The sequence below is a fragment of the Coregonus lavaretus genome (assembly GCF_964263955.1).
Source record: "Coregonus lavaretus genome assembly, chromosome: 2".
Lineage (NCBI taxonomy): Eukaryota > Metazoa > Chordata > Actinopteri > Salmoniformes > Salmonidae > Coregonus > Coregonus lavaretus.
The window spans coordinates 88260293-88280880 of NC_139989.1; the positions used below are offsets into that span (position 1 = coordinate 88260293).

Sequence of the window (20588 nt, forward strand, 5' to 3'; positions counted from 1 at the left end):
ATTTTCTTCTAAAATGTTGCTACAGAAATGTAATCATACACATTCAAATTATTAAAGTTCATAATACAATATTGAATATTAAACTATGACACTAATGTTTACTACTAAACCTTTGTATGGATCATAAACTGTATTATTACACAATACTGCACCTTACTAAACAATACATGTTTAAATGTATAATTATTATAATAATGTTTTTCTTAGAAGAAAAGCAGAATCAGCATTTTTCTCAGTTTCAGGGGCCTTTTGTAACCCGACACCCCCATCACGATGGTGGAAAAACTGTTGCACTTGTTTCATCATATCAAGCACCTTAAACCAATCTCGCCACTTGAAGCTAAAGACAGGCACAAAATAGTTGACCTCTGTGCAAGCGTTTGAAAATACATACGAACTAACAGATTTGGTGGCATTTGCGCTATTGAATTCAGAACAACCTAAAATTGTCACTTTGGAGTCTGGACTCTACGCTACTGAAGAGATTCGTATGACTTTCAAATCATCTGGCCCACAGACTTCCTCTTCCAGTGCGTACCCAGGCAGGGATGGTCCATTCAGGGCCTTTTAGATCTGACATAGAGCAAGTCTTATCTTAAGACATTCCCTCAGGAGAAACGCAGGAGAAAAACTCCAGTTTTTTGGCTGAAAAAGGTTGTTGAGACAGCTGTGTGTGAAAATCTTCACTGTTGAATCGTCCGGTTGGCCTCCACTCATATCAATCCCACCATTAAAACAATCAGGTGCATCACAAAGAATGGCATCGATGGTTTTGTCCTTGTGGCCAAGACATGAAGGACACAACACACCTAGAATTGGTCTAGGAGACGTGTTTTCTGGAGTTTTCTGTGGTTGATCTCTCTTGAGGTTTCTTGTCACTCGTAGTGTTCACAGGACAAGTCTAACACTTACTTATACTCAGGCAGACCTACCCGGAAATTACTTTTTCATTCTACAAGGGGTCACAAGCTCACTACACAGCAGCTCCATAAGTTCACTACAAAAATTCCCAACTGTTTCACATTTTTCAAACAGTTCAAACTTTAAGTTCAACTAGGTCAGTACACGACACATCAATCACCAGGCCATTACTTTTTATTTCAAACATGTTGTAGAGGGTTCTTTGCACAGTGCTGATATTCTCTTATTCTTAAACAAACTTTAAACTTTAGAAAATGACACAGACAACGGCTTCTGAGTATATGTAAAATATCTTTAGTTATGCAATTGCAGGCAGAAGTTAATACAGAGTCAACAGGATTTGTATAGCTCTTCATTAGTTCTGCAAATTGTCCAAAACAATCTCTGCTTTTCATCCAAGCACGCCCCTCCCTGGCAGATCAGGAGCCACCATGTTTTCTTCTTGTCGCTGTGTGGAAGCAACGAGAAATTGAAACAATCCAGGTCTACCTGTTCCTCCAGTTGATCTCTATCCCATGTCCTTGACTACACGCCCAGACCAGCTGCAGGGAGCTACCAGGTCTACCTGTTCCTCCAGTTGATCTCTATCCCATGTCCTTGACTACAAGCCCAGACCAGCTGCAGGGAGCTAGAGGGAACCATCCTTACCAAAAGCACAGCATTGGTAGTTAAGAAATGTCTCTACTATTGTTAAGCATATTAATTGTTAACTATTAATATTTAACAAATCAGGTAAATATGTGCTCTTTCTCTCACAGCATAATAGATCATATATTCCCCATCAATGTGCTTTACTTCAAAGAAACAGCTGCACTATCAAGTTACACCCTAAATAGTGAAGAGAACGTCCGGACAGGATGTCCTTAAAAGGTCATAAACACAGGACACAGGAAAACTCACCAATCACTTTTTGACAGCAACCGTCTACTATATTCTCTCTCACAGGAGTCTGTGAAACAAGACAGTTGGAGATTGAAACATTGTATGTGTATTCCCTTCCCCCAACTGCTCTGTTCACTCAGACAAACAAACCAGACTGCAGTTTCCCACGCAAGAATTGACTTCAAATCCTAAATTACTTGATATCTTTCAGAAATACATAATCCCCCCCCCCCCCCTCATAATTCCATAGGTCTATAGGAGTGTCTCAGGTTTTCATTACAACCATTTCTAGTGCATATTGTATATGGTTTCAATATCAGATTTGATAAATAACAGATTATAACATGAAAAGCTCAGTGTTGATTTTAAATATAAACATTAACAGTCCACAAAAATGGTGTGTAAAACAGTATGTTGGCTTGGCTGATAAAAAGGGTTGATTGAATTTCTCTTGGCAGTTGTGGCTCCCAGGTCTACAGCCAATCAAGGACTAGCTACCCATCCCCCACTGCTGCTCTCACCCCCCACCCCCCACCCCATCCCCTGACATGCTGGACTCTCAGGTTCTGTTCAATAAAGTGCAGCACAGCACAGTACAGTACAACTTTATTAGTCCATGTTTTCAGGGAACAAAGGGAATGTGTCTTTCTGAAGGGGTTGGTCACAGATCTGCCAGTTCAGATCCAATCCCACGTTTTGTTGTCTGGCTCAGGACTCAAACCAGTGACCTTTCAGTTACTGGACTAATTCTCTAACTTCCACCTCCTAACACTTCTAGCATGGGCTTCCTAGGCAAAGTTCCTTTTACACTATCCCATGTGTGGAGAAAACATGAGTCTGTCTCATGATCTGGTAATGAGGTAGTCCTGCCTTCAACTTCAAAATCAGTGTCACCCTCAGGTCAAGAGGGCATTACCTCTTGGTCTAATGGTCAAGACACTGGTTTTTCCCATGGGACACCTGGGTACAGATCCCACTCATGAAATGTGCACACCTCCCCCAAGGCACCATTCCACTGCTTCCACCAATGTAGTGTTTTTTTGCAAACAGCAACGGTGTAATGCCCCTTCGTCGCTGCATTACCCCCTTCCTTGGGGAGAGCATGCCCCCACACTTCTTTATAGCAAGTCTCTCATGTGTACATGCCTCTTTGATGGCCTCACAGGCACTATCCCACTTCTGACACCAATGTAACAAATTAAGGGATAGCTCCAACCGGGACTCGAACCCGGGTCCAGCGACTATCAAGCCAACAGCTTATCCATTACACCAAGAGATCAGAAGGTGGTAATTGGTAGGTGTTGGGTTCAGCTTGCTACAGTATATACTTATATAGGGCAATGTGTGATCTGGGAGCGGCAGCACTACCACTAGTGCTCCTGACACAGCCGAACACAATCTTTACCTTCTGAACCTTAAAAACTGACCTAAAGTCAGATATATTTAGACAAACCACCATGTGAGCAGCAAGTGTAGGGTTAATGGAGTGAAGTGGGGGATGGGTAGGACCACCAGTATCAACTATATGTCTATGAATGCATTACTATTAATGCATTACTAAAACGGATGGATGCTCTTCATCAACACCATCTCACCTGTTAAACTAGATATCAGCAATCAATCAACAAGACTAATGAAATGGAGCAAATGAAGACATTAGAACTGCTAAAGGTCAGATATTATATTCTGACACCAATTTCCTACTGGTAGATGTTGTACATGATCTGTCAATCCTGAGAGCAACGCTCTCTCTCCTCCTCTTCCCCCATCTCTCTTTGCTGGGGTGAAGTTTCCCCTAGATACAGATCTAGGATCAGCTTCCCCTCCCCCAATCCTAACAAGGATCATTAGTGGGAGGAATTTAAACCTGATCCAAAGCCAGTGTCTATTTGGGAAACTTGTCCCCTCCCCCACAACTCTACATGTGGATGCGGCTTCCTCCATCTCACCATGTTCACAAAGAAAACGGCAGTGTATTTCAGCTGTAAGTATGTTGAAGTTACTAGCTATATTATTTGAATTGAATTGACCTAGCTTCATTATTATTCAACAATAACTGGGCCAATGTAGCCGTAGCAGCAGTGGTGGTTCTAGAACGTTCCCAGTGGGAGGGGCCAGGCTGGGGCCAGTTGTACTGTTAGAGGGGCCAGTTACATCACACATTATTGTTGTCATGTCGTTTTCTTCAATGCATTGCAGGCATCAATAGACAAATGACCATGTTCATAATCATTCAACTATTTATTATTTGCATTTACATTTCGTCATTTGGATTACATATTCACTATCAGTTACATCAACTGTATTCTACGGTTTTTGTGGTTTCTTACAAAAAGATCCGCAAATTCATCTCGATTCTAGGCCTTTGCCCTCCTTGACTCAATACTTAATACACCTAAATTGCTTAATCTCTCATCTGACATTGTGGACCTAAGATACGTTTTCACCAGCTTTAGAGCAGAAAAACTCTGTTCACAAGAAGCGGTACTAACAGGGATTGAAACAGATATTCTACACAGTTTAAAGAGCTGAAAAAAACCTTCTTTATAAGGCTGAATGAATAATGCTATCTCTACTACACTGGAGGGTCTCTGCATGCCACTCTGGATTTTCCTTTGTCAAATTCTTCTGAACTGATGTAGTTCATGTCCCAAGTCCTCAATATTTGATTAATACATTCTAGCAAATGGAAACAGGGACTTCTCTTTCCTTCAGGTCATTGTTACTCAGATCCAGCTCTCTCAGGTGTGAGGGGTTTGACTTCAGAGCTGAGACCAGAGAATCACAGCCTTCCTCTGTGACTAGACAGCCTGACAGCCTGCAAAGAGTCAAATCATTTTAAAATCACACTGCTATTCTTTGGTGGTGAAAATAGTGGCAGTATATATTTTCTACATATTCAGATATATCAGTGTCCTGAAACCTGCCATATCTATTCATAAATGAATGTATCATTATTAGAAATGACAAATTATCAACGTTTTGCTTGTAGAGAGACAAATATAAAAGTACAAATACAGTGGTGTGAAAAAGTGTTTGCCCCCTTCCTGATTTGTTATTTGTTTGCATGTTTGTCACACTTAAATGTTTCAGATCATCAAACAAATTTAAATATTAGTCAAAGATAAAATGCAGTTTTGAAATGAAGGTTGTTATTATTAAGGGAAAACAAAATCCAAACCTACATGGCCCTGTGTGAAAAAGTGATTGCACCCCCTGTTATAACACAACTCAACTGTGGTTTATCACACCTGAGTTCAATTCCTCTAGCCACACCCAGGCCTGATTACTGCCACACCTGTTCTCAATCAAGGAATCACTTAAATAGGACCTGCCTTACAAAGTTAAGTAGACCAAAAGATCCTCAAAAGCTAGACATCATGCCGAGATCCAAAGAAATTCAGGAACAAATGAGAAAGAAATTAATTGAGATCCATCAGTCTGGAAAAGGTTATAAAGCCATTTCTAAAGCTTTGGGACTCCAGCGAACCACAGTGAGAGCCATTATCCACAAATGGCGAAAACATGGAACAGTGGTGAACCTTCCCAGGAGTGACCGGCCGACCAAAATGACCCCAAGAGCGTAGCGACGACTCATCCAAGAGGTCACAAAAGACCCCACAACAACATCCAAAGAGCTGCAGGCCTCACTTACTCAGTTAAAGTCAGTGTTCATGACTCCACCATAAGAAAGAGACTGGGCAGAAATGGCCTGCATGGCAGAGTTCCAACACGAAAACCACTGCTGAGCAAGAAAACCATTAAATCTCGTCTCGTTTTTGCCAGAAAACATATTGATGATCCCCAAGACCTTTGGGAAAATACTCTGTGGACTGACGAGACAAAAGTTGAACTTTTTGGAAGGTGTGTGTCCCATTACATCTGCCGTAAAAGTAACATCGCATTTCAGAAAAAGAACATCATACCAACAGTAAAATATGGTGGTGGTAGTGTGATGGTCTGGGCCTGTTTTGCTGCTTCAGGACCTGGAAGACTTGCTGTGATAAATGGAACCATGAATTCTGCTGTCTACCAAAAAATCCTGAAGGAGAATGTCCGGCCATCTGTTCGAGACCTCAAGCTGAAGCGAACTTGGATTCTGCAGCAGGACAATGATCCAAAACACACCAGCAAGTTCACCTCTGAATGGCTGAAGAAAAACAAAATGAAGACTTTGGAGTGGCCTAGTCAAAGTCCTGACCTGAATCCTATTGAGATGCTGTGGCATGACCTTAAAAAGGCAGTTCATGCTCGAAAACCCTCCAATGTGGCTGAATAACAACAATTCTGCAAAGATGAGTGGGCCAAAATTCCTCCACAGCGCTGTAAAAACATCATGGGAATTCAAATGTTTGATTGCAGTTGTTGCTGCTAAGGGTGGCCCAACCAGTTATTAGGTTGTAGGGGGCAATCACTTTTTCACACAGGGCCATGTGGGTTTGGATTTTGTTTTCCCTTAATAATAACAACCTTCATTTCAAGACTGCATTTTGTGTTTACTTGTGTTATCTTTGACTAATTTTAAATTTGTTTGATGATCTGAAACATTTAAGTGTGACAAACATGCAAACAAATAAGAAATCAGAAAGGGGGCGAACACTTTTTCACACCACTGTAAAACTGTAAGCTTCACTGTCCAAACACATATGGTGTGGACTATGTGTGCCTGGTAAACACATGTGGATCTGGTGAACAGTTATCACTTGTTGACCAACTACAGGAATACTGACCTCAGAGTCTCCAGTTGACAGTGGGGATTCCCCAGGACAGCAGAGAGCAGCTTCACTCCTGAATCCTTCAGGTCATTGTTACTCAGATCCAGCTCTCTCAGGTGTGAGGGGTTTGACTTCAGAGCTGAGACCAGAGAATCACAGCCTTCCTCTGTGACTAGACAGCCTGACAGCCTGCAAAGAGTCAAATCATATTAAAATCACACTGCTATTCTTTGGTGGTGAAAATAGTGGCAGTATATATTTTCTACATATTCAGATATATCAGTGTCCTGAAACCTGCCATATCTATTCATAAATTAATGTATCATTATTAGAAATGACAAATTATCAAAGTATTGCTTAAAGAGAGAAAAATATAAAGCACAAATATTTGAGTAGACTGACCAGAGCAGTTTAAAAAGCAGTATCAGGCAAAAGACAGACAGTGAGGTATCAGATTTAGATTGTATTGAGTATACAGTCCACACCATATCTATTTTGACAGTGAAGATAACATTTTAAATGTGGCTCTATACTCCAGCATTTTGGATTTCAGATCAAATGTTTCATATGAGGTGACAGTATATAATGTCACCTTTTATTTGAGGGTATTTTCATACATATCTGTTTCACCGTTTAGAAATGAAAGCACTTTATGTATATAGTCCCACCATTTGAAGAAGTCATAAGTATTCTAACTAATTCACTTATAGTGTATTAAAGTAGTCAAAAGTTGAGTATTTGGTCTCAAACTCATTGGTTGCATTTGCAGTTTGTTTTGGTTGTGTTTTGGGTTATGTTTTGTCCAATAGTAACTGAATGGTGGATGATGACTGGAGTAATTTTCTGTCTAAGTGAGTAGATAACATGTTTCTAAACACTACTAAATGAATCCTGATGATTCCATGATTAAGACAAATCATGAATGAATCATGAATAATAATGAGTGAGAGAGTTACAGAGGCTACAACAAAACATGCTAACCTCTCACCATTACCAATAACAGAGGGGGTATGATCCTTGTTCCTCTGTAACTTTCTCATTCATCATCATTCACGATTCATTCATGATTATTCATAATCATGTTAGCGTCCACATGAATGTAGAAGTGTTCAGAAACATATTCTATTCTTACTGACAATACAAGTGAAGTGACTCCAAAATGACAGGACATTATTCACCATTCAGTTTCTATTGGGAAAAACATCATCCAAAACACAACCAAAACAAACTGCAAATGCATTCAACAAGTTTGTAGAATCACAAGCTTGATGTAATCACTGTGGGTAAGGAATATTTGACCAAATACTAAACATTTGACTAAATTAATTTGTCCAAATAATTACGGCTTTTTCATTTGGGACAATTACACACATAAAGTGCTTTAATTTCTAAACGGTAAAACAGATATGAATTAATACCTTTAAATAAAAGGTGACATTCTGTACTGTTGCCTAATATGAAACATTCTATCTCAAATCCAAAATGCTGGAGCATAGCACCAAATGTAAAATTGTAAGCTTCACTGTCCAAACACATATGCTGTGGACTATGTGTGCCTGGTAAACACATGTGGATCTGGTGAACAGTTATCACTTGTTGACCAACTACAGGAATACTGACCTCAGAGTCTCCAGTTTACAGTGGGGATTCCCCAGTCCAGCAGAGAGCAGCTTCACTCCTGAATCCTTCAGGTCATTGTTACTCAGATCCAGCTCTCTCAGGTGTGAGGGGTTTGACTTCAGAGCTGAGACCAGAGAAGCACAGCTTTCCTCTGTGACTAGACAGCGTGACAGCCTGCAAAGAGTCAAATCATATTAAAATCACACTGATATTCTTTGGTGGTGAAAATAGCGGCAATATATTTTTTCAACATTTTCAGATATATCAGTGTCCTGAAACCTGCCATATCTATTCATAAATTAATGTATCATTATTAACAATAATAAATGATCTAAGTACTGCTTGTAGATAGAAAAATATAAAGTACAAATATTTGAGTAGACTGACCAGAGCAGTTTAAAAAGCAGTATCAGTCAAAAGACAGACAGTGAGGTATCAGATTTAGATTGTATTGAGTAGACAGTCCACACCATATCTATTTTGACAGTGAAGCTAACATTTTAAATGTGGCTCTATACTCCAGCATTTTGGATTTTAAAACAAATGTTTCATATGAGGTGACAGTATATAATGTCACCTTTTATTTGAGGGTATTTTTATACGTGTCTGTTTCACCATTTAGAAAAATAAATGCACTTTATGTATCTAGTCCCCCTATTTGAAGAAGTCATAAGTATTCTGACCAATTCACTTATTGTGTTTTAAAGTAGTCAAAGGTTTAGTATTTGGTCCCATATTCCTGCCGACAATAATGACAACAACGTGTATCCAGGTGAACAGTGAGTGCTTTATAAATACATTTGATTGATTGTTAGATTTAGGGTTTTTATGGCAAAAAACAGAATGGGTTTATGGCACTCTTGCTCCTCGTTGTGGCCGTATGTGGGTACTACATAACTCACTCATGACACTTGCTACGCTCATAATCTGAGGTAGCAACTGCGTCAGATCTACAAATCCATTAGCTAGACCACCCGATTAGACAACAATCACCCCATTATATCCATTTGGTTTGCAACTCAGTGAACCTGCGCAGCATTCGCTCAATTTGATGCCTACGAACGAAGATTTCGATGCATATCAAATTATCCAGCAGTCATTTAGAAACAACAAGTCATCAAATAAATTGTTATTCTTAATTAACAAATGTCTTCTGGCTGTTTAAATCGGCCACATCTTGAAAAGAGGACAGGGACGTGTTTTTTTTAGATTGTACACTTTTTTCTTAAAACAAATATGGTTAACCATGACCAGAAAATGTTTAATGTTTGATGGCTATCCACCAGCCATCGCCTCTTAAACTGTGTCTCACCTCACTATTGGTGACCACAACATGTACTCAGGTGAACAGTGTGCGCGCTCACCAAATAGCTGTAACATTGTTAACAATAAGTTACCTGAGGTAAACCTACAGGGTTAACGCTCACCAAGTAGCCGTAACCTTGTTAACAATAAGTTACCTGAGGTAAACCTACAGGGTTAACGCTCACCAAGTAGCCATAACCTTGTTAATAATAAGTTACCTGAGGTAAACCTACAGGGTTAGCGCTCACCAAGTAGCTGTAACCTTGTTAATAATAAGTTACCAGAGGTAAACCTACAGGGTTAACGCTCACCAAGTAGCCGTAACCTTGTTAATAATAAGTTACCTGAGGTAAACCTACAGGGTTAACGCTCATCAAGTAGCCGTAACCTTGTTAATAATAAGTTACCTGAGGTAAACCTACAGGGTTAACGCTCACCAAGTAGCCGTAACCTTGTTAATAATCAGTTACCTGAGGTAAACCTACAGGGTTAACGCTCACCAAGTAGCCGTAACCTTGTTAATAATAATTTACCTGAGGTAAACCTACAGGGTTAACGCAGGCAGGTCTCATTGATAACAATAGTGAAGCTGGCATTGTGACGCAGAACAATGGGCTGGGAATAGAACGTTCTGAAGGCGAGTCGGTTTCACGGAGCTCAATAGAACTAATAGGAGCTGGTAGGGTGAAAAAAGCCCAAACATAAGGCCTGTTGTTTCGTGATTACTTCATAACCAGGGACTGAAGGTAATATTATGAAACTGGGCTCCATGGCGGATGCAATGAGCTAATTTTATCAGAAATAAACGTTGTAAAAAATGTCACTTGAGGCGCCCCGAAAATAACATTCAAAAGTTCAGTCCTTGGACACATAGGGGTTAAACGGTAAAGTTACCGTCCATCTAGTGAAGAGAGGAGAACCGGACAGAGGGAGCGTAGGTAGCCAGCATCCGTCAACGAGAGAGGGAGAAGCCCTCCACGGTATTTAACAGGTGGAAGAAACAACCAGGGAGCTCCATCGGTCCACAAGAAATGCAGGCAGCCGGTGATGATGTAGTGGTAGCTAGGATAACTAGGATGCTGCTGGTAGAGTAGCTAGCTTAGCTAGCTGTACCGACTAGCTTGGCTAGCTAGCAGGTCGTTCGTCTGTCCATCGAGGATGATGACGAATCCGGTGAACCACACAAGATGAAACAAGAATAGCGAGTGAAAAGGATCTGGCTACACTCATACTGTCACTGACCATTACGCAAAAAAGAAAATTGAACAATAAACTTCGGTGTCTCAACACTGTAACGAACTCCGTCGTTGTTCCCCAAGATCACCTCAGACCACTCTGCGCGTAACTGGACAATATGCTTGGCGCCAAACCGTACGTGGACGCGGACAGTTCTGTACGGGGACGCGGACAGTTCCAGAATGCGGACATGAGCAGAGCAACACAATAAACTAATCCAAGTCTTTAAAGTCAGTTACATTAGTAATATTCATTTTTTATTATGTAAAACAAAAATGATTCGTTTTTTAAAACAATATTTTGAGATCTGGGCCCATATCCAAAAAGCGTCTCAGAGTAGAACATGTGTTGTATAAGTGCTGAGAATAAAGCCATTTTAGTCCTACTCTTATGGGTATAAATTAAAGCTATGCATGAAGCCTCTTTATTTATAAGTGTCCCACCTAGTTGGCAGATATTTAGGACACCTCATGAGCTGTCCTAACCAGTTAAGAGGTACCAGCAGGTGTCTTGATAATAGAAACATGCAGCGAGTCAGTGGTTTCTGTGCAACATGTAATTGCTTTGGAGCAGTGGTGACCTGTCATTCAGGATAGAGCCCCACCTGTTTAGCAGATGCTCTTACCCAGAGCTATTTACAGTAAGTGCATTCATCTTAAGATAGCTAGGTGAGACAACCAGATAATACAGTCAAATATACAGGATATGAACATTCAATTTCAGCTAAACAATGGATATATAGCGTTTTGCAATAAAAATAATAATAATAATCTACATCTAAAATCTATTAATTAAACATCTGAGAACAGTAATATTGAAGGTACCCATAAGCAACCATTTCTGATTATTGTGGAAATAGCATTTAGGAAATAAACTCTTAATAATTCTTAAACAATATTGTCATCTCACCTCTTAGCTTTGGTGTCATGTTCCCCAGAGAGACTCATTTTAGACCACTGACCCCTAAACAGAGATCCAACATGTTGGTTGTAGTTAACACAGTAATTCTTGAATGTGAATTGTTATCGTTTATTAATTATCTCTTACAAAACATTTACTAACAGACATATTGAAACAGTCAGGCTATTTAATGCAATCAAATGAACATCTGGTTGTGACATCTCTTCTCCATGTTAACTGTCAATAATAATAATAAGTCACTGTTTGTTAAGGTAGTTATAGACAGTGCAGCAACACAAGGCCATGTCTCACACTTATTTGTATTCATTAAAAGTCAGCCAATTATTATCTTTAAATCTGTTCTTTTCTAAACGTATCTGAGAATGTAGACAGAAGGGCTAAAACGGGCTTGATTGATCTGGGGGGGATCAGTGATCTATACAGAAAGGTTTTTTGCAACAATTAAGAGATTTTTTATTATTTAAAGTAGGCTAGGTTATAATGTATAACAGTATTTTTTTGTGTAAAGCAGATCAAGGTCTATACCTCAGCCAGTGGTGACCCGTCATTCAGGGCAGGTGGCCTTTCCTGTTTGCATGTTATTTTGGCATTAATACGTGTCACATATCAGTTTGCAAAAAATGTAAAAATAATATATATATAATTGAGTTAATAAAGCCGCAAAAAAACATGGTCTCTTTTTTGTTTTCTTGAGTAAGGCAGCTCCAAAATGCAGGTGTTTCAGCCTAGCTCAGTGCTTTCTGTGGTGGTGGGTCAAGCCAGAAGACAATACAGAGCATTGCTTCGTGATTGGCTCAGTGTTCTGTCACTCATGGGGACACTACATCACCGCCAAGTCTAAGGGTAGAGCTAGAAAATTCAAGCCCATTGGGTGCTGCCACAGAGTTACATTAGAAGTGCCCATTCAAGAAGGTCATTGGCCACAGATAAAATGACGTCAAATCACATTATATCTACAGTAGCTTTGATTGGACTGATCATGTCAACATCATACTTTCAAAATCTTAGCCAGCAGTCATCATCACGAATCAAGTTGACAATCTACAGGCAAATCCTTTTTAATCCTTGTCATATGAAGAGAAATAATGAAGAGAAATGATAGGACAGCTGTTGGGACTCTGCGGTTGGGACTCTGCGGTTGGGACTCTGCTGTTGGGACTCTGCTGTTGGGACTCTGCTGTTGGGACTCTGCTGTTGGGACTCTGCTGATGGGACTCTGCTGTTGGGACTCTGCTGTTGGGACTCTGCTGTTGGGACTCTGTCTATAGGGTTAAACCTATTGCTGCGATGGGAATTGTAACCTGGCTCACACTGCCCCCTATAAAAGCAAGTCCTGTGCTTCGACTACTCAGACCCCTCACACATCCGGGCCGTGCATTCTGATGGCCTACTTCTGACACCAATGTAGCAAACAGCAGGGCAGGGAAGCGAACCCAGGTTGCACGTGTAAAAGGCAAACAACCTACGCATCGCACCAATAGGGTTAACCCACATGGTGGGAATTGGAATGTGGCTCACACTGCCCCCTCCGACCAGGAAGTCGACTACTCACACGTCCGGGCCGTGCGTTCTGATGACCTCACAACCGCCATTCCACTTCTGACACCAATGTAATTCTCTGGCAACAGCTCTGGTGGACATTCCTGCAGTCAGCATGCCAATGGCACGCTCCCTCAAAACCTGAGACATCTGTGGCATTGTGTTGTGTGAGAAAACTGCACATTTTCGAATGGCCTTTTATTGTCCCCAGCACAAGGTGTACCTGTGTAATGATCATGCTGTTTAATCAGCTTCTTGATATTCCACCCCTGTCAGGTGGATGGATTATCTTGGCAACTGAGAAATGCTCACTAACAGGGATGTAAACAAATTTGTGCACAAAATCGGAGAGAAATATGTTTTTTGTTTTTTTGTGCATATGGAACATTTCTGGAATATTTTATTTCAGCTCATGAAACATGGGACCAACACTTTACATGTTGCTCCAGTATTAATCGGCCAATCCCTAGTGTCCACTGAATGTTGACTAGCAACAAGAAAGTGGTACCTAAAGGACACCCACCATGAGTGCCCATTGAAGTGGCTCCAGACGAGGACATCTGAAATAAAAACCCTCCAACGTAAAAAAAACAAGTGGAGCAAACCAAACCAAACCAGACCAAACCAGACCACACCAAACCAAACCAGACCAGATCAAACCAGACCAAACCAGACCAAACTAAACCAGACCACACCAGACCAATCCAGACCAAACCAGACCAAACCAGACCAAACCAGACCAAACCAGACCACACCAAACCAGAACAAACCAGACCAAACCAAACCAAACCAAACCAAACCAAACCAAACCAGACCAAACCCTGGGAGATACAAGACAGAAAGACTTTGTTCATCAACTTAAAGAATCAGAGCTACAAAGAGGTGCCAGTCTTCTAACATCTCTAAGGCCAACCAGAACACTGGGCCAGCTGCTCTTCAATATCACATAACAGATGGAACCCTTCTGACTAAAGAGATGACAAGCCAGCACAGGCATAAGCATACTGTCTATTGAGGTGGCGCCAAGAGGTGCGGCCAACGTGCTAACGTCCAACCTCAAAATATAAATGGAAATACCAAAGCCTGTAACAACATGTAGTCGTGACTGATATCTTTCACCTCCCTGTTACTGTTTGTTAAGGTAGTTATAGACAGTGCAGCAACACAAGGCCACATTCCTCTCACCCCTTCCACTCTCTCAGGCTAATGTGTATTTTTAAAAGTAGACTATTTCTTTCAATCTGTTATTTTCTAAACGTATCTGAGAATGTAGACTGAAGGGCTAAAATGGACATGATTGATCTGAGGGGGATCAGTGATCCGTACAGAAAGGTTTTTTGCAACAAGTAAGAGATTTTATATTATGTAAAGTAGGCTAGGTTTTACTGTATAATAGCAGTTTGTTAGTGATATGCAGATCAAGGTCTATACCTCGGCTATAGCCTACAATATCCTAGATGACCAGCCTAAACCTGTTCAGATCAGTTCACACAGGTTATCAGTAGCAGGATTGATCACCTACAAATCGGTTTCAAGTCTAAACAGCAGGCAGGGCGGTAAACCAGGTCGCTGGCGAAAAAGGCAAACACCCTACGCATCACAGCAGTAGGGTTAACAGCAGTAGGGTTAACAGCAGTAGGGTTAACAGCAGTAGGGTTAACAGCAATAGGGTTAACAGCAGTAGGGTTAACAGCAGTAGGGTTAACAGCAGTAGGGTTAACAGCAGTAGGGTTAACAGCAATAGGGTTAACAGCAGTAGGGTTAACAGCAGTAGGGTTAACAGCAGTAGGGTTAACAGCAATAGGGTTAACAGCAGTAGGGTTAACAGCAGTAGGGTTAACAGCAGTAGGGTTAACAGCAATAGGGTTAACAGCAGTAGGGTTAACAGCAGTAGGGTTAACAGCAGTAGGGTTAACAGCAGTAGGGTTAACAGCAGTAGGGTTAACAGCAGTAGGGTTAACAGCAGTAGGGTTAACAGCTGTAGGGTTAACCCTATTGCAGCAATGGGAATTGTAACCTGACTCACACTGTCCCCTACAAAAGTCCCGTGCTTCGACTACTCAGACCCCTCACACGTCCGGACCATAAATTCTGATGGCCTCACAGACACCATACTACTTCTGACACCAATGTAGCGAACAGTGGGGCAGGGAAGCGAACCCAGGTTGCATGTGTAAAAGGCAAACATCCTACGCATCGCGCCGTTGGCGCCAATTGGGTTACTTGGTTGGAATTGTGACGTGGCTCATTTAGCGAGGATCACTACAATATAGTAGAACTATGATACAATTACAGTTATCATATCAAATGTTAAATGGAGAACTATAATATATACATATATTGAATTTGACTTGCCCACATTCAGTTAGCTCCATTTTGTATGATTAAACTGACACGTACCTGTCTCAGTAGAAGTCGACTGTTAGGTCTGAGTGTTTTACTTCCATTCACTGTACTAGAATTACACCAGACATTACATTTCTCTACCACTTTATAATAATCCCTGGAAAGATTCTCACCTTGTAGCCTGAATTCACAACCAGAACATGTCAAGTCATTGAGATATTTTCAGTTCTGCTGAGAGAGCACCTTCCTGATGACTAGCGCTCTGTATATTCTAATGGGTGAAGTCTGATCTGGAATGTGAAGCTAACTGAAATGTAGATAAGCTTTGAAAAAACAGTATATCCAGCTTGCATCATAGTACACCCCTCAGGCTACATACAGGTTTCAGCATGAGGCAGGCATCAACAGCCATTAGTTTACACCGCAGCCAACAGTTTTTAAATGTTGCAGTAAACCGTTTTTTTTTTTGGTCATTTAGCAGACACTCTTATCCAGAAGAACTTACAGTTAGTGAGTGCATACATTATTTTTCATACTGCCCCCCCCCCGTGGGAAACGAACCCACAACCCGGGCATTGCAAACACCATTCTCTACCAACTGAGCTACATCCCTGCCAGCAATTCCCTCCCTTACCCTGGGCCAATTGTGCACCACCCCATGGGTCTCCCAGTCGCGGCCAGCTACGACAGAGCATGGATTCAAACCAGGATCTCTAGTGGCACAGCTAGCACTGCGATGCAGTGCCTTAGACCACTGCGCCACTCGGGAGGCTAGTTTACTCCAAACGCTGTACAAGGTGACCTAAACAGTTTCCGTTGCCAAACGTTTTGCTACGGTGGGTTTTGAGGAAGTGTAAGTTGTTGTTAGTCTTTCCACAGTATTTATTAGTCTCTCTTTCACACAACATACCTTCCTGAGTGAAAAGCGTTAACAGTAGATTAGAAAGAGAAAAAGTTTGTTTGTTGCATGTTGTGTTTTAAGCCTGTTTTGAGAAGACAAGTCTATAGACCTAGTAAAAAGAGTTCCAAAAGGGTCCTCTGGCTGTCCCCACAGGAGAACGCTTTTGGGTTCCAGGTAAAACCCTCTGTGGAAAGGATTCTACCTAGTACCAAAAAGTGTTCTACAAAGGGTTCTCATATGGGGACAGCCAAATAACCCTTTTAGATTCTAGATAGTGTAGGAGCGATCACCCTGGGGCACTCAGATGGAAACAGAACTAATTCACCCCACGCATCTAATTTATATCCAAAACATGTTAAGGAGAGTAGGCCTATTATAACACTATAACAATATCATCAACTATATGAATACACATAACAATATCATCAACTATATTAATACACATAACAATATCATCAACTATATTAATACACATAACAATATCATCAACTATATTAATACACATAACAATATCATCAACTATATTAATACACATAACAATATCATCAACTATATTAATACACATAACAATATCATCAACTATATGAATACACATAACAATATCATCAACTATATTAATACACATAACAATATCATCAACTATATTAATACACATAACAATATCATCAACTATATTAATATCATAAACTACATTAATACACATAACAATATCATCAACTATATTAATACACATAACAATCGTCGTCTTACCTTGTATCTCTCTCTGAACAGAAGCAGAGTCTAAAATAATCATTCGGTCGTCGAAAGTTACTTTCGTTTGCTCAACTCATTTCTCTCTCTCTCTCTCTCTCTCTCTCTCTCTCTCTCTCTCTCTCTCTCTCTCTCTCTCTCTCTCTCTCTCTCTCTCTCTCTCTCTCTCTCTCTCTCTCTCTCTCTCTCTCTCTCTCTCTCTCTCTCTCTCTCTCTCTCTTCTCCACACACACACGTGCAGATACACACACAGCCAACCAATGGAACAAATAACTAATTGACTAAATAAAACAGACATGTACAGAAACATTTCCATGACTCATAAGTTCCAAGAAATATTACATTTCAGTACTAACTAATTAATTTGAGTCATTAGAATGTATGTAAGAGACATGATTGTGTGAAATCTATGTCAATGTAGAAGCAGCATAAAGTACAAGAACAGATGTATTGCAGTGATGAGTGACATACACCTACAGGTAACTGCCAAAATAAAGGAAACAGCAACATAGTGTCTTAACAGGGCGTTTTGCCTCCAGGTAACTGCCAAAATAAAGGAAACACCAACATAGTGTCTTAACAGGGCGTTTTGCCTCCAGGTAACTGCCAAAATAAAAGAGACACCAACATAGTGTCTTAACAGGGCGTTTTGCCTCCAGGAGCCGCCAGAACAATACTCCTTGGTGTAGATGTGTTGTCATACATTCTACAAGTGTCTGGAACTCTATTGGAGGGATGTGACATCATTCCTCCACAAGGAATTCCATCATTTGGTGCTTTGTTGATGGTGGTGGAAAACACTGTCTCAGGCACTGCTCCAGAATCTCCCATAAGTGTTAAATTGGGTTGAGACCTGGTTAACCTCCCGAGTGGCGCAGTGGTCTAATGCACTGCATCGCAGTGCTAGCTGTGCCACTAGAGATCCTGGTTTGAATCCAGGCTCTGTCGTAGCCTGCCTCGACCGGGAGACCCATGGGGCGGCGCACAATTGGCCCAGCGTCGTCCAGGGTAGGGGAGGGAATGGCCGGCAGGGATGTAGCTCAGTTGGTAGAGCATGGCATTTGCAACGCCAGGGTTGTGGGTTTGATTCCCACGGGGGGCCAGTATGAAAAATACAAAAAAGAATGTATGCACTCACTAACTGTAAGTCACTCTGGATAAGAGCGTCTGCTAAATGACTAAAATGTAAATGTTACTGAGACGGTAATGGCACATTGTGAAACATCAGCAAGTTCAGCAGTCTTCATCACTGAAGCTCCTGCCAAACGTGCCCCAACAATCACAAATCGTTAAGCTCTTCCCGAGCAGGGTTGCAGTCTCTCTTCGTTGCAGCTCCTCTCTCCTCAGGGGTAACAGTTCCTCTCTCCCCAGGGGTATCAGCTCCTCTCTCCCCAGGGGTAGCAGCTCCTCTCTCCCCAGGGGTAGCAGCTCCTCTCTCCCCAGGGGTAGCAGCTCCTCTCTCCCCAGGGGTAGCAGCTCCTCTCTCCCCAGGGGTATCAGCTCCTCTCTCCCCAGGGGTAACAGCTCCTCTCTCCCCAGGGGTAGCAGCTCCTCTCTCCCCAGGGGTAGCAGCTCCTCTCTCCCCAGGGGTAGCAGCTCCTCTCTCCCCAGGGGTAGCAGCTCCTCTCTCCCCAGGGGTAACAGCTCCTCTCTCCCCAGGGGTAACAGCTCCTCTCTCCCCAGGGGTAGCAGCTCCTCTCTCCCCAGGGGTAACAGCTCCTCTCTCCCCAGGGGTAACAGCTCCTCTCTCCCCAGGGGTAACAGCTCCTCTCTCCCCAGGGGTAGCAGCTCTTCTCTCCCCAGGGGTAGCAACTCCTCTCTCCCCAGGGGTATCAGCTCCTCTCTCCCCAGGGGTAGCAGCTCCTCTCTCCCCAGGGGTAGCAGCTCCTCTCTCCCCAGGGGAAACAGCTCCTCTCTCCCCAGGGGTAGCAGCTCCTCTCTCCCCAGGGGTAGCAGCTCCTCTCTCCCCAGGGGTAGCAGCTCCTCTCTCCCCAGGGGTAGCAGCTCCTCTCTCCCCAGGGGTAGCAGCTCCTCTCTCCCCAGGGGTAGCAGCTCCTCTCTCCCCAGGGGTAGCATCTCCTCTCTCCCCTAGGATTTGAAGACATCGGTGGTTTAGCCCACAGCCAGTAGGAGGGTCCAGGAAGGAATTTCAACAGCTAAATCCAGGAATACATTACCAGTGTATTGCCAAAAACCACTCAAGAACTTCAAATATAGACTCTGACCTGTCCAATGAGCCAAACTGATTAAATAATCCCACAGTACCTAAACACTCAATCTCTCTCTCTCTCTCTCTCTCTCTCTCTCTCTCTCTCTCTCTCTCTCTCTCTGCAGTAATTAGAATCCCTATATCAGCTTTTAGTGATAGTCTACTGTGTGTTCTCCCCTCATCTGTCTCTCTCCATCACTTTCTCTGTGTCATCTATTGATGTCTTTCAACTTGTCTGGTGTCTCTCTCCATCATATCCTATTCTTCTGTTGCTGTCTCTGTGTCTTGTCTGGTGTCTCTCTCCATCAAATCCTATTCTTCTGTTGTTGTCTCTGTGTCTTGTCTGATGTCTCTCTTTAGTTTTGCAATCCAAATTTGGAGCCATTGGAATATTAACATGTTGTCCAATGTACATGGTGTAATTTACTGATGGTCCCTAACTAGCCCCATAGGGATATCCAAATTCAACCCAAATTTACCCCAGGCATTACGATTGGGTCGGGTGCAGTTGCATTCTGAATTGATTATTACTTGGTGTGGGCATGTGGGCAACCTTCATTTACGTTGTGATGCAGTCACAACCACAAGTCTCACTAAACTCAGTTTTGGAAAATACTGACTTTATGACCAAAATTATCCAAACATTTTCCGCGGAATTGTGCAATGTTTATTCTGGTGATAACTGGATCACTGGCTGTCTCATGGAGTGTGTGAGGGTGAGTGTCATGGTCGGGATGGCCTGAACTCAGAGCCTGATAGAATACCAAGGAAAACCGTAGTAACTGCAGTAGAACATGGTGGAACAAAGCCAGATGGCAGTAACTTCACTTACTGCTGTTTCCTTGGTTTTTACTGGGATTTTGTAGTTGCATCAAATTTGACCCTCCATTTTCTCTGAAACTGAAGATAATTGAATAAGGACACTTTGTCACAAGATATAACAGATACTATGAAGCCTGATTTAGGTCTGAACTCATCTTTAACCAAATGTGTAGCAGCAGTTTGCAATTGTACGGCAGAATAGCTGTGCACATAATCCTAATACCTCTTCATGGACTACATTTGAACACTTAAACATTGTCTTCTTTTAGGGCGGGACCTGGTATGGTGTGGTCACATTGCCTAGTGGTTAGAACGTTGGGCCAGTAACTGAAAGGTCGCAGGTTCGAATACCCGAGCAGTCAATGTGAAAATCTGTTGATGTGCCCTTAAGCAAGGCACTTAACACTAACTTGCTTCATGG

General features: G+C 41.9%; 1 protein-coding gene across 4 annotated transcripts; it reads right to left on the minus strand.

Annotated features, from left to right (window-relative positions):
* Positions 1-824: 824 nt before the first annotated feature.
* On the minus strand, positions 825-17399 carry LOC311141973 (ribonuclease inhibitor-like). Of its 4 annotated transcripts, none has more exons than XM_084177510.1 (5): positions 17137-17399; positions 11589-11642; positions 8139-8312; positions 6534-6707; positions 825-4621 (listed from the first exon to the last, which is right to left on the minus strand). In XM_084177510.1, exons 2-5 carry the CDS (start codon positions 11624-11626, stop codon positions 4483-4485), a joined length of 525 nt encoding a protein of 174 aa, XP_084033636.1. In that variant the 5' UTR covers positions 11627-11642; positions 17137-17399; the 3' UTR covers positions 825-4482. The 4 variants fall into 4 exon arrangements, with proteins under 4 accessions (XP_084033636.1, XP_084033633.1, XP_084033634.1 ...); XM_084177507.1 differs by lacking the exon at positions 17137-17399 and adding an exon at positions 16120-16316; XM_084177508.1 differs by lacking the exon at positions 17137-17399 and adding an exon at positions 15659-16122.
* Positions 17400-20588: the final 3189 nt, after the last annotated feature.

Bases quoted from the DNA above. Each gene is read 5' to 3' on its own strand.
- LOC311141973 (XM_084177507.1), bottom strand. From the start codon at position 16,145: ATGGGGTGGTGCACAATTGGCCCAGG. The intron at 8,313-11,588 runs GTGAGATGACAA...GACTCTTTGCAG, and splicing joins CATGACACCAAAGCTAAGAG to GCTGTCACGCTGTCTAGTCA. The intron at 4,622-6,533 runs GTCAGTATTCCT...GACTCTTTGCAG, and splicing joins TGTCAACTGGAGACTCTGAG to GCTGTCAGGCTGTCTAGTCA.